General features: G+C 45.3%; 3 protein-coding genes across 4 annotated transcripts in view; 1 reads left to right on the top strand and 2 right to left on the bottom strand.

The window, feature by feature from the left end:
* Positions 1–96: 96 nt before the first annotated feature.
* On the top strand, positions 97–6,516 carry pcmt (protein-L-isoaspartate (D-aspartate) O-methyltransferase). 2 transcript variants are annotated; one of them, XR_003974280.1, is made up of 8 exons: positions 97–347; positions 2,260–2,364; positions 2,475–2,506; positions 2,881–2,985; positions 3,117–3,237; positions 3,561–3,646; positions 4,141–4,376; positions 5,497–6,516. XR_003974280.1 is itself a non-coding variant. In XM_030344710.1 (8 exons), exons 1-8 carry the CDS (start codon positions 161–163, stop codon positions 5,507–5,509), a joined length of 819 nt encoding a protein of 272 aa, XP_030200570.1. In that variant the 5' UTR covers positions 97–160; the 3' UTR covers positions 5,510–6,516. The 2 variants fall into 2 exon arrangements, 1 of the variants encoding a protein (XP_030200570.1); XM_030344710.1 differs by having other exon boundaries at positions 4,141–4,310.
* Positions 6,517–6,559: 43 nt separating this feature from the next.
* On the bottom strand, positions 6,560–14,414 carry lrp11 (low density lipoprotein receptor-related protein 11). The gene is made up of 9 exons (XM_030344708.1): positions 13,519–14,414; positions 12,492–12,652; positions 11,236–11,377; positions 10,186–10,311; positions 9,595–9,849; positions 8,251–8,418; positions 8,070–8,132; positions 7,865–7,963; positions 6,560–7,624 (listed from the first exon to the last, which is right to left on the bottom strand). Exons 1-9 carry the CDS (start codon positions 14,168–14,170, stop codon positions 7,470–7,472), a joined length of 1,821 nt encoding a protein of 606 aa, XP_030200568.1. The 5' UTR covers positions 14,171–14,414; the 3' UTR covers positions 6,560–7,469.
* A 501-nt stretch (positions 14,415–14,915) lies between these two features.
* map3k5 (mitogen-activated protein kinase kinase kinase 5) overlaps positions 14,916–20,098 on the bottom strand; it is a 54,837-nt gene continuing 49,654 nt past the window's right edge. Inside the window, exons 25-30 of the mRNA XM_030344923.1 lie at positions 19,331–19,436; positions 18,432–18,702; positions 17,809–17,921; positions 17,341–17,462; positions 16,690–16,766; positions 14,916–16,199 (exon numbers count right to left, since the gene is read on the bottom strand). Coding sequence (XP_030200783.1) covers positions 16,139–16,199; positions 16,690–16,766; positions 17,341–17,462; positions 17,809–17,921; positions 18,432–18,702; positions 19,331–19,436 — 750 coding nt within the window. The 3' untranslated portion in view covers positions 14,916–16,138. The remainder of the gene's footprint in view (positions 16,200–16,689; positions 16,767–17,340; positions 17,463–17,808; positions 17,922–18,431; positions 18,703–19,330; positions 19,437–20,098) is intronic.

Genomic DNA, 20,098 nt, shown 5'->3' with positions numbered 1-20,098 from the left:
ATCCTATGCATAACATTTGTAACATTCGCAGAGTGTATATTTCCTGTGTATTGAGCGTAGGTAAATGCTAATGGATACAGCTGTTCCATATATTAAGAGCTAATATTCAAAACAACTGTGTTATCCAGGACCATGCTAGAGAAGTGATGCGTTGGTGGTGATGTATTCGCGGTCTGGCGCCGCCTCCCAGACTCCATCCGCGGCCGAGGTCCTCAGCTTCCTTGGCAGAACCTTCGGCGCAGGCGCGGCACTGACACTTGCTGTCTACTTGCTCCACAAATTGTGTTTAAAAATGGCCTGGAAATCCGGAGGAGCCAGCCACGCGGAGCTGGTCAACAACCTTCGCAGTGAGTTGCCACGCATTCATTCTCAAAGTGAAAAGAATACCTCGGTAATTGTGCTGGCAATGAAAACACAAGAGCGTGCATAGCTAGCTGAGTGCTAGCTATGTAGTTCGGAAGCATGATATGTGTTGTTGACCTGAAGTCATTTCTCTCCCCACCCCTTCTCCTCGCACGTATCCGCTCGTAAAACATGCTCAAAGACAATAGCTTTTAGGACATGGACCCAGTCATATTTTTTTTATCATTATGAATGTAGATGTGACTTTCTCTGTTTACAATGCCAGCCGGTGATGTCAGGACAACGGCTGAAGATGCGTCACTGCGGCTTGTTGTTGCCTAGCTGTTGCGGTCCTGTTTGTTCCCCTGCTCAAATATATGTCGCCAACCTCATTGCGATTATAATTTGGAAAGTGATAACGGTACCATGCTGCAGCTTAAACGAATACGATGGAAGGGTTCCAGTTGTATGACTTTAATAATATGTGTTTAATTGATCAACCCATGATATACTGTACAGTTGTTCACATGCAGCATAGGGCTCATGATGTTCTCATATCTAAGGGATGCGCTGCCCTCTAGTTCATCTGGTATTTAACCTCTTGGGATAAATGCTTCAATATCAAGCCTATTATTGCAAGACATGTGAATGAGGAGAATAGTAGACATACAGTGTGTACATTCATGGTTAGTAGGCTAATGTCCATAATATTATTTGGAAGTTGGTTCAGACGGCAAGCTTGGTAAAACGTTGGGGTGATATTGCCAAATGTGGCCTGCTGTGGGATTCTTGTATGCGACATTTTGATTTTGATTTTTTTATAGCATTACATTGTGAAGGTCATAAATCAGGAAATGTCTACACAAAAGTGATATATTTTGAAGAGATTCAGGACATCTTTAGACGTGCATTTGTTTTCCTTTAGTTTGATTGTGCGCAGTATTGATTGCACTGGATTCTGTTTGTCTGTAGCTGTACTTAGTTGCTTTGAAGCCATTTACTAAAGAGTGTTTCAGTTTTTCAGAAACCTTATTGTGTGTTTTATTTTTAACAAAACTTGAATGTAAGATTATGGGAACATTAATAACAGGCAATGTTATGCCTAACATGAGGGACGGACACACACACACACACACACACACACACACACACACACACACACACACACACACACACACACACACACGAACAGCATGAAATTAAAGAGTGAATTGAAACTGCTCTGGCACTGGTCTTTGGCACTGGTCTTCCCTCCAGTGCGAGTGTCGTGTCTGTTATGCTGACCGCTAGCCAGCCAGTTTCTCTGAGGGTGAGAGGGTTCCTGTGGGGCACCGGCTGTCTATGGCACTTCCTGCTGCCGACAACAACTGCTAGTCCAAACCTGCTTTAAAAGATCATTCAGAGAACAGTAACTATTTGTTTGTCACAGGTTTCTGACACAAGGAGTTGTAGTCATGTTTGGCCCTAGCTGGCACAGTCAAGTGTCCTTGTATGAAGGTATCCCTCCGCAGTGGAGTGGTGAACAGAGTAATCAAAAGGGTCACATAACCATCTACCCTGACTTATTGGGAACACACTTATTATTAGTGTAAATGCTGCTGCTGGTATGTAGAGGCAAAGAAGGTCAATGTTTTAGATTTTTTGCATTTTGTTCATTCAATGCATTCTTTGAAGAGCACTAACATGCCAGACCTAGCCCTTTAATGCTTTTTATAAGTCATTTCTTAGATCCTTTAATTCCATCTCACAAAGTGAACATTGTTACACTAATTCCCCAGCCATTTTTACTGAGTTCAAGACTAATTTATATCTTTAATTGAAATACATGGCAATGTTTCATATTGTTATAATTTTCAGAAAAAAACTTCCCCAGGCTTATAATATCTGTCATAACCATGTGACTTGTTTCCTATTCAGAAAATGGCATCATCAAGTCAGACAAGGTGTACGAAGTCATGCTTGCCACAGATCGCGGTCACTTTTCTAAATGTAATCCCTACATGGACTCTCCACAGTCAATAGGTAGGTACACAGTCCAATCATAAAACACACAATCGACAGTCCAAGTGACCCATGCCTAATTGAAATTCAAAGTGTGTATTCAATTTTAATTAAAATGTTGTATCTTAAAGGCTATCAGGCAACTATCAGCGCTCCACACATGGTAAGATGACACAACGTTTATCTTCAGCCTTTGACTAATTGCTCTAATAATGACTAATAATGACTGCTCTTATAATGACCCTCCGGCTACATATTCGTACTGTTGCATGCAAGACCCTCGTGCAAGGAAGCAAAAGCCTGAACACCAATATAGCCCGCACCTAAATGTACAAATGGTAGCTACCACGAGTCAGCACATTTTTTTACATGTAAAGGTAGATGAAGACCAGCTCGAAAAGGGTCTGGGTTTCCTTCAAGGAGTGCATGTCAGCGTACTGCTAGTTCCCCAGCAGCTGGCCCCGCCGTACGACGGCAGACAGTAACGCAGCAGTGTGGTTTCCCCCCCCCCCCCCCCCCCCCCCCCCCCCCCGGCAGCACGCATATGCCCTGGAGCTCCTCCACGACCAGCTGTACGACGGCGCCAAGGCCTTGGACGTGGGCTCCGGCAGCGGGATCCTCTCGGCCTGTTTTGCACGAATGGTGAGCCCCATTACACCGGGGGCCCACAGAACTGGGTTCTTATGGAGTCAATTCTCTTCCGTAGGATTGATTCTGCTTTGAGTCGTTCCGTATTGCAGCAGTCCCAGAGTTAAAGCGGGCTTTCTGTACAGGTGGGCCCCACGGGGAAGGTGATTGGAATCGATCACATCAAAGAGCTGGTGGACGACTCGGTAAACAACCTGACGAAAGACGACCCCAGTTTGATATCGTCAGGCCGCGTGAAGCTAATGGGTAAGCTGCTGTCAACTGCGGTATTGTCCTCCAGTATATCGTTTGTTTTTGGTTCTTGTACAGTTCATTATGTCATCCTCAATTCATTCTTTACACAGAGCTTAACTCTAGGCAACGTGCTGTTCCTAATATTTTAGAACTATGTTCAATTGTGTTTGTCAAACAAGCTACAGTGCCGGTAGATCTTCCAGAATCTAGAAGTGCTGCACAAACTCCCAGGGAAGCAACACTGAATATCTTGTGTCCTTGTGTGTGTTTCATACCCCACAGAGCCATGGTCAGTTATGTTCTAATCTCTATTGATGTGTTTTATTTATCTCCAGTTGGAGATGGGAGGATGGGCCATGAGCAAGAGGCCCCTTTCGATGCCATCCATGTGGGGGCGGCAGCGCCCACCGTGCCTCAAGCGGTGAGTCTGCAGCCTTGGCACCCACGACCCACGACCAAGCATTTTGTTTGATTTAATACAAAGGCATTTACATACGTTTACCACCTCGAAAACATGCAACATTAACGCCTCCAGTACCCTAATTAGGAGAATATAAGCCGCGGCCTAATTATATAGGAATGCGGCAATGATTATTCACTGAATTATATACAAATAACTTTAAAAAAGATTGTGACATGAATGATCAATATTTAGTTAATGGCAATCCCCCACTTGCACAAACAGGTTGAACAAGCTACCTACTAATAATAACACAGCTAATTCGGTAATATACCCAGAATCTGAGAGGTAAGCAATGCCTTGGCTTGTGGCGATCTGTAGGTTGAATTACTTTTGATGAGGCCACAACGTGACAAGAAGCTATAATCTATACAAGGGAAGTCTAATCATTTTATCAGTATAATCTGATCACCACTATACTCGATTCCAATGATTCCCCCCACCCCCACCCCCAGCTGCTGGACCAGCTGAAGCCGGGCGGCCGTCTCATCTTGCCGGTTGGCCCTGCCGGCGGCAACCAGATGCTGGAGCAGTACGACAAAATGGAGGACGGCAGCACCACCATGAAACCCTTGATGGGGGTGATTTATGTGCCTTTAACAGACAAAGAGAAGCAGTGGTCCAGGTGGAAGTGACTTCCTTCTCCCTTTCCTCCCTCCCCCCTCTCTCTCTCCTTCTCACGGCGGCAAAGGTGAACTGGTGTGGCATGGGGGTGTGGTCTCCGATCGCAGGGTTCCTCCTTGATCTGCTCATTAGACTTGATTTGTTTTAGGGGTTTTCCCCACTTTACCCCCTATACCCGACTAACGTTCTGCACTTTCTTTTAATTTTCTCTTTGAAGCACGTCTCGATATTGATCAACTGTGGTCGGATCCTTTAAATGATTAAATTGGAGTGAATAAATCCACGTTTTGAAGTGCTGTCCAGTGATCCTAGGACCGTTATCATTGTAATCCAACTGGTAATCAGGGAAAACACAGTGAATACATTTAAAACGTATATGTATACGTTTATATTTACCTCAACCCAAACTTCAGGCTCAGTGCCATAGATAATTTGCTACTGCTATTTCTGTCTTGGTAGTGATATTTGCCCTGGTGTATGGCAAGTGCCATCACTGATACGATGACATGCACTGAGTCATGTTTCATCAAAGATGGCACTGACCCAAAGGTTTGCTGCGAAGTTTATTGCTGTTTTCGAATTGGTTCACTTGTGTCCTATATAATGCAATATTTGGGGCCTCACCATGTTGTAGTTGTCGGAAATTTGAGTATACAAATCTGTTTCCCTATAGAGTACGCTAGTTAATACCCATAATGTACTTTTATTTCCGCCCTGTAGCCCGTGATGTATAGCTGTTTCATTGTTATCTGTATCATCTTAAAGAGATGGTTGGTCCATACAGGTTGTTTATGCAAATGAGCTCTATGGGATGACAACCTAATTCCCCCTATTCCCTGCATGACTTGTTCCCTAAATAGTGTGCTATATAGTGTCCACTTGGTAGGCTAAGGGAATGAGGGAACAAGTGAGCCAATTTGAATACACCCTAGTTGCGTGTTATATAAAAACCAACAGAAGGTGATATATTATTTTCTTTACTACCATATCCTGAACACACCTAATTGTAATGCATTGATTTGAGTCAGGCTTTTTGGCTGTTCTCGGTAGTGCCTCGCTGCCCTTTGCATGGCTGCTGCCTAACTGCGACCCCCTCCTCCCCCCCTGACATGCATGACGTCCAATGGTTGTGTTCTCTTGACGTCTCCTAACATCCATGTTGTTGTTTTTTTCCTTTCCTCTCACAGGGATGAACTCTAAAGAGGAAGACTTCACGATGCAACTTGAACTTTAGGAGAACACTAAAGACTGAGGCTCTGTCCCCATCGGGATCCGTGGTTTTTCAATGCCTCACCTCACATACCATAACACGTATTTCTGTCAGCTCATTACAGTACGACTGATGCTACGGCCTTGAAGGGGCGGGCAGGGTGCTATTGGATGTTTACGAGTGGGATGCTTACAGCTGAGCACTGGGGAGTGAAACGGAGAGAGAGGCGAAGGAGAGGTCTCTTATTCATCAGATTTTTATGCATTCTTATTATTTTTTTCTTGCATTGCTGGAATTTTGTTTGTGTGTGTGTGTGATATATTTTATCAGTTAAATTCCCCACCATTATCGTCAACAGGCCATTTTGAGCGTATACAAAGCTGCACATAGGTACAATGCAACGGTAACCACGACGAGCTTTAGGAGGAAAGGCATTGCCGCCGGGCCCAAGGGTCTGTCTCACTCAATCACCCGTCCCGCTTACAGTCCAAGCGCTTGCCTCCTTAGCCCAGTCTTTCCCTTTCAACACACAGAACGCACGTTCAAAAGCAGCACAAACTGGGAGCTAAGCTACGCAGCCTCGTTTGGTTGGATGATTCAGCACTTGTAGTACATGGCACACTTACACTAAGAAAATGCGTCTGAATGCTAGCAACTGCTATATTACATAAAGATGGGAGCACTAGTTATTCAGAGGAAAGTGCCAGAGCAGTGCTTTTCATCTGGGGATGATGTTGCTTTAGGTTTTGGGTTTTTTGTTGTGAGATTTTATTCATCATCCAGTGCAGGCTCTACCAGTTACTGGTGAGGAATTGGGCAGTCGCTGCTTTGCCAAATTAAACAATATAGGCCTACAGCAAATGTCTGATTTCTTTTGTCGTGCAAAGCTTTGAGAAATGGATTAAGGAAAGCACGTTTGTAGTGTGGTGTGACAGTTGAGGATGCAGCACTTTCAAACTTCCTGGAATGATATGTGACAATAAAAAGATGCTGGTGATTTTTTGTCTCTCTCTACTTGACTAAAAGAAGAAGAAGCAAGCTATATTTGGTAATAAACTTTATAAGACACAGGATGTAGAGGCCATATAGACATATGCATCTAAAAACAATCTGGTCCGTAACATATCTGTTACTGTAATGATCAGGCACATACTAGAGATTTAAATGACTGCAGGAGACAAATTAATTAACTTTAAGAATATACTTAATTACAAAGCTCTGTTCATTTAGTTTCTAGGGTTGATTAAAAGCAGAACAAAACATACATGGCACAAACAATAGGACAACAGGGCCACTCGGTGGCAGAGGAATGGTTATGTACAGCATCAACAACACAAACAGGAAAATAGGATGCAAAATATATATTTAAACGCTGAGCTTGTGTATATATGTCAGTGGTTCCCAAACTTTTTGGCTTTTGACCCCGTTGCCAGCCTGTTTGTGACCCCAACTTTAACTTTCATGCATCTGCTTCCATACAACTAATTTTTTGGCCAAGCAACATCTGCCGGTTATATCAATGCCCGAGAGAATATAAATGCATCGCAATCTCTTGCGACCCCATATGCCTGACCAAGGTTGGGAACCACTGGTATATCTCTCTCTCGCTCTCTTTCTCTATATATACAAGGATTGTTGAGACAAGACAGCAGGGAATAATCTCTTCATTCATTGATATCATCCAATGAGCATCACCCCTGCTCAGGGAACATGCCGACAGAAAGTTGCATTGACCAATCCTGGGGGAGATTAGAGTATGGCTCTGAGCACGGGGAAAGGGGGAGGGGGGGCATGCAGCCTGTCATCACGGACACGTGGGTCGAGAGTTTTCTGATTGAACAAACAAACAATTCAAGGGATACAGTATGTATGATGAATCCAGCAGCTAATCTTCGGTTCTGCAGGGTCGGACTGAAGAGCGATGTCAACACCGATCCCTCCGTTAGCAGGTTAAAGGTACATGCCGTTGATGAGGTAATCGGACTCCTCTGTGGTGAGGGGGCGGGTCTTCTTCAGCTTGTGGCGGACAAGGCGGAGGCGGCAGCCAATCATAAGCAGGAGCAGGGAGGTGATGAGGATGCCAAGAGCCAGGGGGAGGATGGCACCTGTTGGGAGGAAGCAACAGGCCAATATAAGACCTGTGGTGAATGTGACCGAGGTGCGCTAAGCTACAAAAAACCGGGTTCGGAAAATAAAACACTTAGGAGGTTTATAGGATAATTGATACCAATATAGAGAGATTTCAGAATATGTGAAAAATTTTGTTGACAAAATTTGAATCTCTTGAAGCACAAAGACGGGTGAGTTAGCATGTCATGGTGGGACATTCTCCATTGGAAACCCACCTGACTCTGGGACAGGATGGCCGTCCTTGGCTGGGTATGGTTTGGAGACGGGGACTTCCAACTCCACGTGGCCGCGTGCCATCAGTTCTTTAAATCCTTCTGCACCCAAAATCCCCCAAAACAGTGTTAGCTTTAGTATTGCAGTAAGGGAGCGATTGTAAGGAAAGCTTAGACTTTGGGTCTATTTCTGGGTTGACTGGATTACCTGTGTGGCTCTGGGTGGTTGCTGGGGTCGGGGTAGGCACAGTGGTTGGTTTCACTATCGGACCTGGGAAGGTATCATTATTTCAAGTTCAAATTCACACAGCACACCGTAACTCAACTTATAAACGTATAGCACAAATCTTAAAAACATATCAAATATATCAGGTCACAGGCCGTCTTACTCTTCTGTATGCATTCATTGACACAGTCACTCTCCTGGAGAAAGTTGTTATGGTTTCCCTGGCAACCGCCGTAGAGGAAGTGTTTGCACTCCCCTGCCTCTCGGTCATAGTACCAGCGTGGGAAGGTACCTTTGCAGGGCCCGACGACAGGGGAGGCAGCGCAGGGATCTGGGGGAGGTGGGAGGGTGGGGGCAAGAAGGGTTGTGTGTGAATAGGGAGACTGTCAATCACGTCATCTTAACTCGTGTGAACTGTAGTGTTTAACAGTCGAAGACCAAGACCTTCATCTGTGCTTTTTTAGTAGTTAATACAGCTGGTTGTCACATCGCCACGGTCATTAATAAAGCATCACTTCTCCTTGAATGATCTTGCATTCATTCTTGACATTGTTTGTCCATATCACCCCCCCCCCCCCCCCCCCCCACACAGCTCTCTCACCTCTCGTACCTGAGCAGGGATGATTACGGCCTGTTGCCGAGAGAGACTCCAGACTCCCATGAATGTCGTTACCATAGTGGGACTTTGTATTCAACGTGAAGCGATGGTGCCGGCGACGGTAACCTTTCTCGACTCTCTCATTCCCTCTCTTTCCCGGTCCGATTCAGGTATCAGATAACAGTAAAGGTGGGAGGGGGCGCGGGACAAGAGATGCTTTTGTTCTCTGCAGCAAAGGGATATCGGCCACACTCACATCATGGCAGAGTGTGGCCCGTTTGCTTTGGCCGGGTTTTGGGACCAACCGACATTTTACCTTCGTCTCTGGGACTGAAACGGAGGTAGCCATCTGTCGCTATGCTACACCCCCCCCCCCCCCTCCCCAAAGACTGCACACAATCCTCCATTGGTGCAGAACAGAATAGTCTCTTTTGTAAATGAGGCTTCACATAAAGATAAATATGTTATTATGAACTAGTTATTCTACGTTATACTGCCCTGCTTGCTCGAGGGCAGTGTCTGAGGTATCAACCTATTATTCCAGTCGGTAGTGTGGGAGGAAACCGAAGCACCTGGAGGAATCTTACATTAGCATGGGCAGATAATGCATTCACGCACACATACACAAGCATACACATACACAAACCCATACGCATACATGAACACATACACCTACACGAACACATACACCTACACGAACACATACACACACACACACACACACACACACACACACACACACACACACACACACACACACACACACACACACACACACACACACACACACACACACACACACACACACACAGACACAATGGTCCCAATTGGGACTTAAGGAGCAACCCATGAACGCTAAGACTTGTAACAAACACATTCTCCCAGTTTAAAGCAGCATATTCCCAGTACCTTGGCCTGCGGGGGCGTCCTGGACACTGGGGCCCTGGTGAGCTGGTGGAGGAGGAGGCGGAGGGGGGGCCGCCTTGGTCCGGTCCTGGGGCTCAGGCGCCACTGGGTGGGGCACGACGCTCTCCACCGTCTTCCGGACCTCGGGCCCCGTCCGCAGTGTGGAGTCGGCCCCCTCTATCTGGGACGCTGCAGGCACGCTGTGGCTGACGGCCCCTCCAGACACGGGATGGGTCACTGACTTCCTGCTGCTTTCAACTGCATAGGACACACCCATCTAGTCAATCGGCCTACATATTTTTATTAAAAAATTTAAATTTCGTCACAATCCATCAACGAGGTTCATCAATTTATTGCTTATTGTCCGATATAGTTGAAGACATCTTCCAGGCTAACACAAGAATTGGCAGACGGGGCGGGATAGGTAAGTGGCTATTTTGTTTTATGGATTAGTTTCCCAATGTACACAGCCAAACTACCTACATGCATGCTTGGACCTCCTCCTTCCTATAGCTGAATTCACCCAGTCACTTTGGCTAACATGTAAACAACAACGTACTGATGTCCCAGTATCGACAGTGATCACCTACGTACATTTGGGGCAGAAGTCCTCGTCCGAGTTGTCTGGACAGTGCTGCTTGCCGTCGCAGGCGTAGTCGATGTCGATGCAGCAGCCGTCGTCACACAGGAACTGGTAGTGGGAGCAGCGGCCTGTGCACACTGGGGAACACAGGGGGACCCCGTAGAGTCACAGCCTGTCTGGAGCATGCTTCATAGAGGTACTGGAGGTTACAGTTAAGAACTACTCAATCAGGGTCATGTTTTAGAAAAGCCACAGCCATCCGTCAGCTGTTTTTGAATATCAGTTTTGAGTTGACTCAGCCTGCCCCACTATGACCCAATTTAGATTTGAATTTACTCCTGGCTCCCTTCTGGCCAATCAGGACATCTGATCCCTGATTGGTTCAGGGAATATATCTTGCCTGTCAATTACAGGTGCGTGCAATGCAAGACCTTTTCTGCCATCTCTCCCTCTATGCATAATTTAACTCTGACATGATGATAAGAATATATTAATTTATATTTCATAGCATGGGATATCGATCCAATATCCCCCACAAACATGAGTCTAAAGTGTTCCGTGATGTAATAGATAAAATTTGAAGAGAGCGCTTAAAAGGTACATTTACCAGTGCTGTCAATGCTCATATATATTTGATAGGGCTAGTATATTATCCTATTCAATACGTTTCTATATATGTGTGCCGTTGGCAGATTGAAGCATTGATGAGCCAACATTATCCAATCTTCTGTCCTCTGTTGTTAAGCTGTGGGGTGTGCGCTGACTCGAGCACCAACCATTGCTTTTTCATCCGACAGTCAGACATATTCCCCTTTGCTATCTGGTTGTTTCAGCAGTCGTGCTGCACTTGCATTTATAGTTGGCTCGCAAACAATTGTATGAAACTTTCCTCTGTACAAGTCATCATATCAAACCCGCCTCATACTATGAAGGGGTTGTGATTGGCCCGACCCCGGGCAAGGTCGGTTAGAGATCTTTCTGAAGGGCAGGAAGGCCAGGCCATGTGCCAGAAACAAGAGCTCACTGCAGATTGGTCTTGTGCCCCATCTAAGAAGAGTCACCTTCTGCGAGGCGCTCCGGTGCGAGCACGGTGACCGACACGTTGTCTGAGCTCTTCTGGCCGCCGGTGTCCGTGACGGTCATCTGGAAGGTGTACTCCCCCTGCTGCAGTCCGCTGATCTTCAGCAGCCCTGGGTGGCTCACCTGGGGAGTGGAGGGGGAGAGAAAGTAGGGTTCTGTGTGGGTGAATGCTTCAGGAAGGCTGCCCCCCCCCCTCTGTGTGCTGCCCCTAGTGGCCGCGCATCTACATTTGGGAACCAATGTTGTAGGATGTTTGTATAGCTGTAATAGCTTGCCTATTATTATGTGATTGTGAGTTCAAAGCTAAGAATATAGGTTGAAACAATTTTTTTACATATACAACTATTCCAGTACATATATTGAAATAATTTCTGGAATGGATTTACAGTACCAAAATTGATAACCGTGTGTGCGTTTACGCTATACCTTATTCCATCGTAAATTAAGTGAATTATGTTTGTTTTTTGTATGCCATATCCTTCCAACACTTAATGAAATGTTAAATAACAGTGAGTGTGTGTGTGTGTGTGTGTGTGTGTGTGTGTGTGTGTGTGTGTGTGTGTGTGTGTGTGTGTGTGTGTGTGTCTGTGTGTGTGTGTGTGTGTGTGCGTGTGTGTGTGTGTGTGTGTGTGTGTGTGTGTGTGTGTGTGTGTGTGTGTGTGTGTGTGTGTGTGTGTGTGTGTGTGTGTGTGTAACTTTCCAAATAAACGCCTAATCAGAAGTTTGGGCCTGCCTCCATGTATTATGTCATGTGGCTGAGGTAAGTCAATAGCACACAGCATTTATCAGCATGTCTGCAACCATCAGGGCTCTATGGAACCCTGGACATATGTCCCTGTGTTGACTTAACTACTGCAAACACACTGTCCAAAAGCCCCTGTTGATAGAGCATGCTGAACATTACATTCAGGAACACATTACATTCAAGGACGAATGTTCGAAGGACATCAAGATAAGAGGAGTTTACACATGTATGCAGGTTACAGCATCTCAATAGAAACTGGGGAAGGAAGATAGGAGATTAAAGAAATGAGAAAGAAGAAAATCAGGCCTATTTAACAATATATTTCACACACACAAACAAACAATCAGTAACACACACAAACAGAAAAACATAAACACATAGCCCACACTCACATCCAGAAAAACACACACACACACACACACACTCACTCAGACTAACACACACACACACACACACACACACTTACACCCACTCACTCACACCCCCACCCACCTTCATGCTGACGGAGGGCTCCCCCTGCACCAGCGTCCACTCGTAGCGGCTGACCCCGTAGTCGTCCAGGCTGTCGCGCCCGTCCAGCACGGCCCAGTCGGTGGGCAGCTGGATCACCACGTCCTGCCCGGCGTCACTGCGCGGGGGCTCGTCCACCACCTCTACCAGGGGCACACAGACCACGGCAGGGGGTCAGTACTTTCCGCATGGACCTCTGCCACCTACAGGCCATCTCCATGGACCGATAGTTTGGATAAACGGAGACCGTATAGGTGCTATAGTGGTTTAGTCCACAAGGTTGGAGGTGGATGGAAATACCTGCAACCGTTTTTTACATAAAGATGTAGAGAGAGATACATAGAGAGAAAGGGCCACACGGGAACCTGCATCATCCACCCATAAACACAGTCATGAACACATCCAGCCAGCCTGACCGATGTGAGCTATGGGTTTTTTTAGAGCACAACCATTGACGAAGCCAACTAGACTCTTTCAAGACTACAGGCTTCCCTGACTGTACATTAATAAAGCTTCTGCATCTATTTTGCATCACGTTATAGGCGTCCCTTAGAATGGAGCTACTGTATCCATTTTGTTTTGTATCATGGTCAATTGTTCAGAGGCTAACAATTACAGACACAACCGGCCAGTTCAACCTGCATTTGTCAGACGCTTAGTTTGAGACGTTAAACAGCGATATGGCTATGTTGAAATAAGCTAAACTAACTGGTGGAGCAAAGGAGCGGCCTCCAGGCCTGCCTATGTTATGAGGATACGACACAATAGAAAGGAATGACTTATTTCAACTGCTGCCTGGTGTCAATCATGTCCACTTTGCAGCGTTGTGGCAGTCACAGAATCCTACCTGGGGTGTGCATTGAAAACCACTAGGCCCTACGAATGTATTTCAGTGGTTTTCAATGCACAACACAGAGTGTTTACATTATTATTTCCGCTATATACTAATCTGGAAAAAAATTGTAATATGCTATATAACATCATCACCCAAAATAATCACATTTCTTACTCGGATCGTCATCGTTAGTGGGGGTGTGCGCGGGTCCTGCGGCGCCGGCGGTGTTCTTGTCTGAACTCCCCCCGGAGGAGGAGAGGGGTGCCGGTGAGGGGTGCCCCACCGTCGCGTTGGCCCCGCGGCTGTAGGTGCTGAACCCCTGCTGCGGCGTGAACGAGCACACGTTCTTGTTCCTGTACGTGCAATTAAACAGATAACAATGGAGGCTCTCCTCGGATTCGCCTAGGTCCTCCTGCACCACGGCCAGGGTGCAGTGGGGCTCGGAGCAACAGGCGTGTAGGCAGTCCTTCCAGTTGTACACCGGGCCGGGCGAGAGGAACGTTGCCCCCTGTTCGATTGAGGCCTTGGCGCGGATGATGAGCTCGTCGGCGCTGGTGAACTCGCCCAGGCAGGAGTCCACGACCGCGCCACCGCCGCCCTGCCTGCCGGTGGAGTACGCCTGGTCCTGTTGGAGCTGCTTGCGGAATTCCTCAAGCAGCTCCTCGACGCCCGTGATCTTGGATTTGAGGTCGGAGATCTGCGAGGCCCTGGCGCTGATGGTTCTGACCGCACACAGGAGCAGTAGGACGCAGTAGAAGAGCCGATGCTGGTGTTGGTGCTGATGCTGAGCCATGTTTACGCAGCGGTGAGACCGCATCCCCTCCATACGGGGTTTACCGCAGCGAGCAGGACTGACGCACACACAGCGGATCAGATGGGGCTGTGGGGTGTCTTCATCGAAACATCCCTGGATCCATAGTGTCGTAACGTAAAGGGCGATTGGTGATGGCGGCGTTTACGTTGTTATCGACTCATCATCACAACAGAGCGGGCAGGATGAGACATCACCTCGGGAGGGGGTGGGAGGAGGCTCCTCTGTTGACGTCACGGCCAGCCACTCGGGCATTTGCTTCCTGAAGGATGGCTGCTCCTCGTGCTCCACCTGTAGCACGCATAGCACTGTGGTCCTCTCGAATACTATAGCGTTTAGTAAGGGAGACTATGCGGGTTTTGATTTTATCCAGCCTCACATATTATCCTCTGCTTGAAACTCAAAATTGGACTGAATTGTCAGATTCATTATGCATGATAGGCCTACTTATCCTTTGATTCAGAAATAAATTAAAATAACCTCTCATGAAGATTATGCTGAGGTCCTCTGAGCTGACACACACACACACACACACACACACACACACACACACACACACACACACACACACCTGTATGTATGTATATATATATATATATATATATATATATATATATATATATATATATATATATATATATATATATATATCTGTCTGTGTGTGAATATTAAAATAATAAAATCAAATAGACATAGCATGTCTGTGTGTAGCAGAATTCATATAGATAGATAGATAGTGATACAAAAAACTGATATGTGGTGGTGATTTCAGGTACAAGACAAAATATATTTATTGTGCACAAATTCATTAGCTCAAATAAATAAGAAACAAAACTGACAGGTGTCCTCAACTATTTTCCTCATTATTCAATTGAAGCATTAAATAATATAAACAAGTGATAAACTTGACAATTTATAATGTAATGCACATTTTGAAGTTATACACTGAATTAAATAATTAGATTTCTAATCATAATCGGTTAAAACACCAATAATATAGTGTCAATGTACAATGAAAACAATTATGTGGACCCACTAGGCTGGTTTAAGCTTACAAAGTATACAACTTATGTCCGATCGTCTGCAATAGCTCTAAAATACTTAAACAATGTATGTTTCAAACGTTTAGTATATTAAGAATGATTCAATGCACACAGACATTATCTAGCCCTGTTTTCTGATGGCATTACAAATAACATGAACACATATTTAAGATATCTACCTATAACCTTCTTCCCACAAATGAACATACCACAAATGACAGTAAACAAAATTGGCTCTTAACAAAAGGTTGAAAAACAAATACAAAGTTAAAAGTGAAATAAAAAAACAAAAGATACGCCATGAAGGTCAATATTAAAACATCATTAAAATAAAGTAGTGATTATAAGATTTCCATCCTAATAAAGTTAATTGGTAATGAGGATAAACCAACAGGCTGGCTTGAAGATAGTTCATTTTAAATCAATTCTTTAAACAAATAAATACGAGCATCTAAATTTTAAGCGCCTTTCGTCTCTATCTCCCAACAGTGATTTACAGAAAACGAATGTGATCAGGGTGAATTCTCAGGGGCGTCAGCTGTTACGCTTGACTAATTCTCAGCTAAATGGCTGAAAACAAACAAAAACAAACATTAGTGGCACTTCAACTGTTTGTCCCTTTTCTTCTGCTATACACTTTCAAAGTAAAAGCTCAAGTGAGCCTTAAATAAAAAAAACACGATTCCATAAACTCTCCACGAGAACGTTGGCAACGGAGTTTGAAAACGACGGTACCCCGCAAAAACGGGGTGCGCACACAAGACAGGTCCGCTGCGCCTTGAAGTCAAAGGGTCCCTTTTGGAATAAATACTGAGGTTTAAGAAAGCATGATGGTAACAAAACAGGACAGCAAGAGGACGGCGCAGAAGCACTCGGTGGAACAGAGAGGGGGGTCGTTGGGCTGTTGCTAGGTGACCAGGTCCCGGGTCCCGGTCACGCCTCATCCAGGGTTCTTCCTGTAGTCCTTGATGGCCTTCCACAGCTTGCAGAGCACCCCCCCTCTGTCCACAGAATAGACACACGCACAAATACAATTATTAGAAGGGACAGAAAGACTTGTTAGTACAAGCAGCTTGAAGGATATTTTTGTTGTTTATGTTTCACACATAATTTTAAGCTAAAGTATAATATGGTACAGTATTATTAACTAAGGAAATGATTATTGTGGTATACTATTTGTATAGTACAGCACGCTGTGGTATTGTGTAGTATCGTATTGCATAGTAGGGTACGCTGTAGTATTGCATAATGCGTATAATATAGTGTGGTATGGTGTAGTATAGTATTGTATTGGACTGTATAATATAGTACGATATGGTGTAGTATAGTATGGTATAATAATATAGTATAGTATGATATGGTATAGTATTGTATACTACTGTTTAATATAGAATGGTATGGCAGGGTATGATATAGTTAAGTATTGTAGAATATAGTATAGTGAGGTATAGTATTGTATAATAGAAAATTGTACGGTATTGCATGGTATACCTGAGTCTTAAACACTTCAGGTCGTCTCTCGTCACATTGTGGAGGATGTCGTCCAATGTGTATTCTTCCTGTACTAGCTGTAGAGAACAAAAAAAACAGTACAATTGATTAGTTAGATATGCATTTATATATTTTCTTCAAATCATGAGAAGGATCCTTTGATATCTCATCCCTCCCAAGCCGTGTCCGGGTCTATCGCCCATTAGTTTGATTGACGTTTTGTAATACAAGTTATTGGTCATGAAAATAAAATATCACTCCTTTTCTTTCAACATGAAACATATATATTATGTCCATTGAGCGTTTTCTTCTGTTCTACGACCCATTGTAATTGTTAAAAGTTTTTTTACAGTTCTTAGTTTGCTCATAATTATTCAATTACTAATGGTAATACAAAGCTAGGACACAAACAGTGATTCATAATTCAGTGTTGGCTGGTTGTAATCTGGTTGGGCTAACTGTAATTACCCGTTTATCCTACTGTATGAGTACACAGCAGCTTTGGTAAGAGGTGTTTATACTGCCATCAAGTGTCAGGTTCAGGAACTGCATAATTGTTCCAAGCGGTACGGCTGCTCCGTGGACAACACCGTCATATACAGAGGTACATTGAAGGTGGGGACGCGGGACCCCAGACCAGAAGTGGCCTACCCTCTCTATGGCCTCCTGGTCCACACCGTGGTCTCCGAGCCAGCCGCTGAGCTCAGGGTCCTGGGGCGTCTCTGCACCGGGACTCGGCCGTCCCACCGGGTCTACGAGATGCTTCAGGCGCTCTGGTGAAAAACAGATGACTATTTAACCAAACAATGGTTTACTCTCTGTACTATAAATATTTATTCCCTAACTTATGACTAAATTGAGACACTCAGTGTTTTTTATTGTCTGGTTTCGTGAACCAGACAACGTTTCATGCAAAACCAATCAATAAACCAATATATTTGAATGCTTTAGGGGCCATACTATAAAACACATGCACAACAAGTACACAACACATACAAAAACAGTTACACAACACATACAAAGACACAAACACAACACGTACAAAAACACACAGGCCCCATGCAGACTGCCAGCGGGCCGAGCGCTGTCTTCCTCAGGTTAGACGCTGGGTGAGCTTACCTGGGGTCTGAGAGCGCAGTCTGAGCAGCTGGATGTCCTGCTCCCTCTCCTCCAGCACCTGCTGCAGCATGGCCTGGTACTCCCGCTCGCGCTCCACCAGCTGCTCCAGCAGTCTGGGGGGGCAACGTCAATGAGGGACCGCATGGGAGTTGTAGTTTTTTTGGCACAAAGGGTTTCACAATATGGACTGCACAATATAATGTGACCTGGACTCTTAAAAAAGGGAGGAGTTTTGGATATGGGTAAACCAGGTTAAAATAATGTTGATTGTATTGCCACACAGCTAGGCTGGCGTATTTAACGACCAGTAAAGATGGATCTTATTTTACACCATAAACAACAATAGTAGTCCAGCAAAAGTTTATTTTGCCATTTGTCCAAGCACAGGTGCACAGGGGCACTAGAATTCTTGTACGGTTCACTCAGACATGATTTTTATTATCAAACACATAGAGAGTGTGATACACGACAGTGCAACAACACAGCATAGTACAGATATGTGCGCACACACACACACACACACACACACACACACACACACACACACACACACACACACACACACACACACACACACACACACACACACACACACACGCACGCACACCCACGCGGCCCCCTACCGGGCGGTCTCCAGCTTCATGCGGCCCAGCTCCATGCTGATGGAGCGGCGGGCGGCGGGCGACTCGTTGGACACGGTGGAGCTGAGCGTGCTCACGCCCGACGTGCCCACCGTGTCGTCGTGCGGGGTGGGCGGAGGGGCCGGCGAGGGGCCCCGGCCCCCGCCCTGCTGGGCCGCCGTCCGGCCCCCGCCCCCGTGGCCGTAGTCGTCGTCGGCGTCCTCCTGGTCGGCGGCGTCGCCCTCCGACGCCAGGCTGAAGTGGGGCCTCAGCTCTGGGGAGGAGAGAGACGTGGGTGGGTACGCCTTCTAGCACCGGAGGGAGCTTTGCTTCCTCTACACCGGAGTAAAGCGGTGACTCCAGAAGAAACTGCGCTACAAAGCCAACAATGCTGACAACGGTAAGATATAACCAGATATATAATATATTTTTTTTTATTTATTTTGAGAGACTCTACCCGAATTTCGTTGCACTTGGTGCAATGACAATAAAGAGATTCTGATTCTGATATAACAAACTATACCAATAAGAGGTTCCCTGGATGATACCAAAACAACATACCCAAAGCACCACTGAAGAATATTACAATTGAAGAAGACTGCGTTGATAGAACCCAATAATATTAAAGATGAAAGTCACTAATATTTCATCTTTGTTGGTAACTATGATATAAGCAGCATTAACCAATCTGAGCTGTCTCGCTATTGGCAAATATTATACTTTGTCGTACATTATCTTCAAATAATGGGACAAACCAAAGTGTTTTACTCCATAAGCACCATTTAACCGTCCACATTCCCTATTACTACTGACATAAAGAGTGCTGTAGAACAGGTACAGCAGGAGTCTCTCTGGGTTAGAGTGAACCTGGCCACGGGGCTGTGAGGTTCACCAGGCCTCACCTGGCACCAGGATGGTGATGGCTGTCTGCACAGCCTTGCGGATGATGTTGTCCAGAGCGAACATCCAGTGAGGCTTGATGTTGTGGTTCCTCAACACTTTGTTGACCTGCCGACACCCAGAAGAAGGGTTACATTCAAATAAGTAAGAGATGAATCATTAATAAACGTCCTGAAAATAAACATACACTGTTTGCAACGTTAAGCAAACATCTGGTTGGGCATTATGTTTCAACATTTATAATCTTTGATTCATTGAATGGCAACTGATAAAAGACAGAGGTGTTGCCTTATTGAAAAATAACACACAAACTTGGAACGTTTTCAAATCAGAAGTACACAACAATACTGTGGTATGAACGCACATAAGTGAGGGGGTCATGACGAGCGGGTAGGATTTGTCATAATCTCTGTCTAGGATTAATAAAAAAAATCTCATCCTATTTTATAAGGAGAGCACTAAAGAAAAGAAAAGATGACTAATGCAACAAAGCACACGCAAACACAACACCGTGTGGACGTGTTCCACTTCAGGTGGATATGACTTAGCTACTCCACACAGAACAGCTGCGTCCCAATCGGTCATCATCGCTTCCTCTCTCCGAGTATATTATTACGATGTCCGTCCAGCAGGGGGCACCAGCGCTTTGGAAACGGAGGATTACACAACATCTTTCCCGCAGTTGTGAAAACATGTCTCATCTGCCACATTACGGCAAGGACCAAAGCCTAGACATGTCTGCCTGTTAACACAATGTGCAATAACTGAAA

Source organism: Gadus morhua, chromosome 21 (genome assembly GCF_902167405.1).
Source record: "Gadus morhua chromosome 21, gadMor3.0, whole genome shotgun sequence".
Classification (NCBI taxonomy): Eukaryota; Metazoa; Chordata; class Actinopteri; order Gadiformes; family Gadidae; genus Gadus; species Gadus morhua.
The sequence above is the reverse complement of the archived record's forward strand: the minus strand, read 5'-3'. Positions and strand labels throughout refer to the sequence as shown.

What these genes read in the sequence shown, in the direction of transcription:
- pcmt (XM_030344710.1), top strand. Translation starts at nt 161, where the DNA reads ATGTATTCGCGGTCTGGCGCCGCCTCCCAGACTCCATCCGCGGCCGAG. An exon ending in GGACTCTCCACAGTCAATAG is followed by an intron (nt 2,365 to 2,474) that starts GTAGGTACACAG and finishes TGTATCTTAAAG; the next exon opens with GCTATCAGGCAACTATCAGC. An exon ending in CTATCAGCGCTCCACACATG is followed by an intron (nt 2,507 to 2,880) that starts GTAAGATGACAC and finishes CCCCCCCGGCAG; the next exon opens with CACGCATATGCCCTGGAGCT.
- lrp11 (XM_030344708.1), bottom strand. Translation starts at nt 14,170, where the DNA reads ATGGAGGGGATGCGGTCTCACCGCTGCGTAAACATGGCTCAGCATCAG. An exon ending in CGAGGACTTCTGCCCCAAAT is followed by an intron (nt 9,850 to 10,185) that starts GTACGTAGGTGA and finishes TGTCCTATGCAG; the next exon opens with TTGAAAGCAGCAGGAAGTCA. An exon ending in CAATGAATGCATACAGAAGA is followed by an intron (nt 8,133 to 8,250) that starts GTAAGACGGCCT and finishes ATACCTTCCCAG; the next exon opens with GTCCGATAGTGAAACCAACC.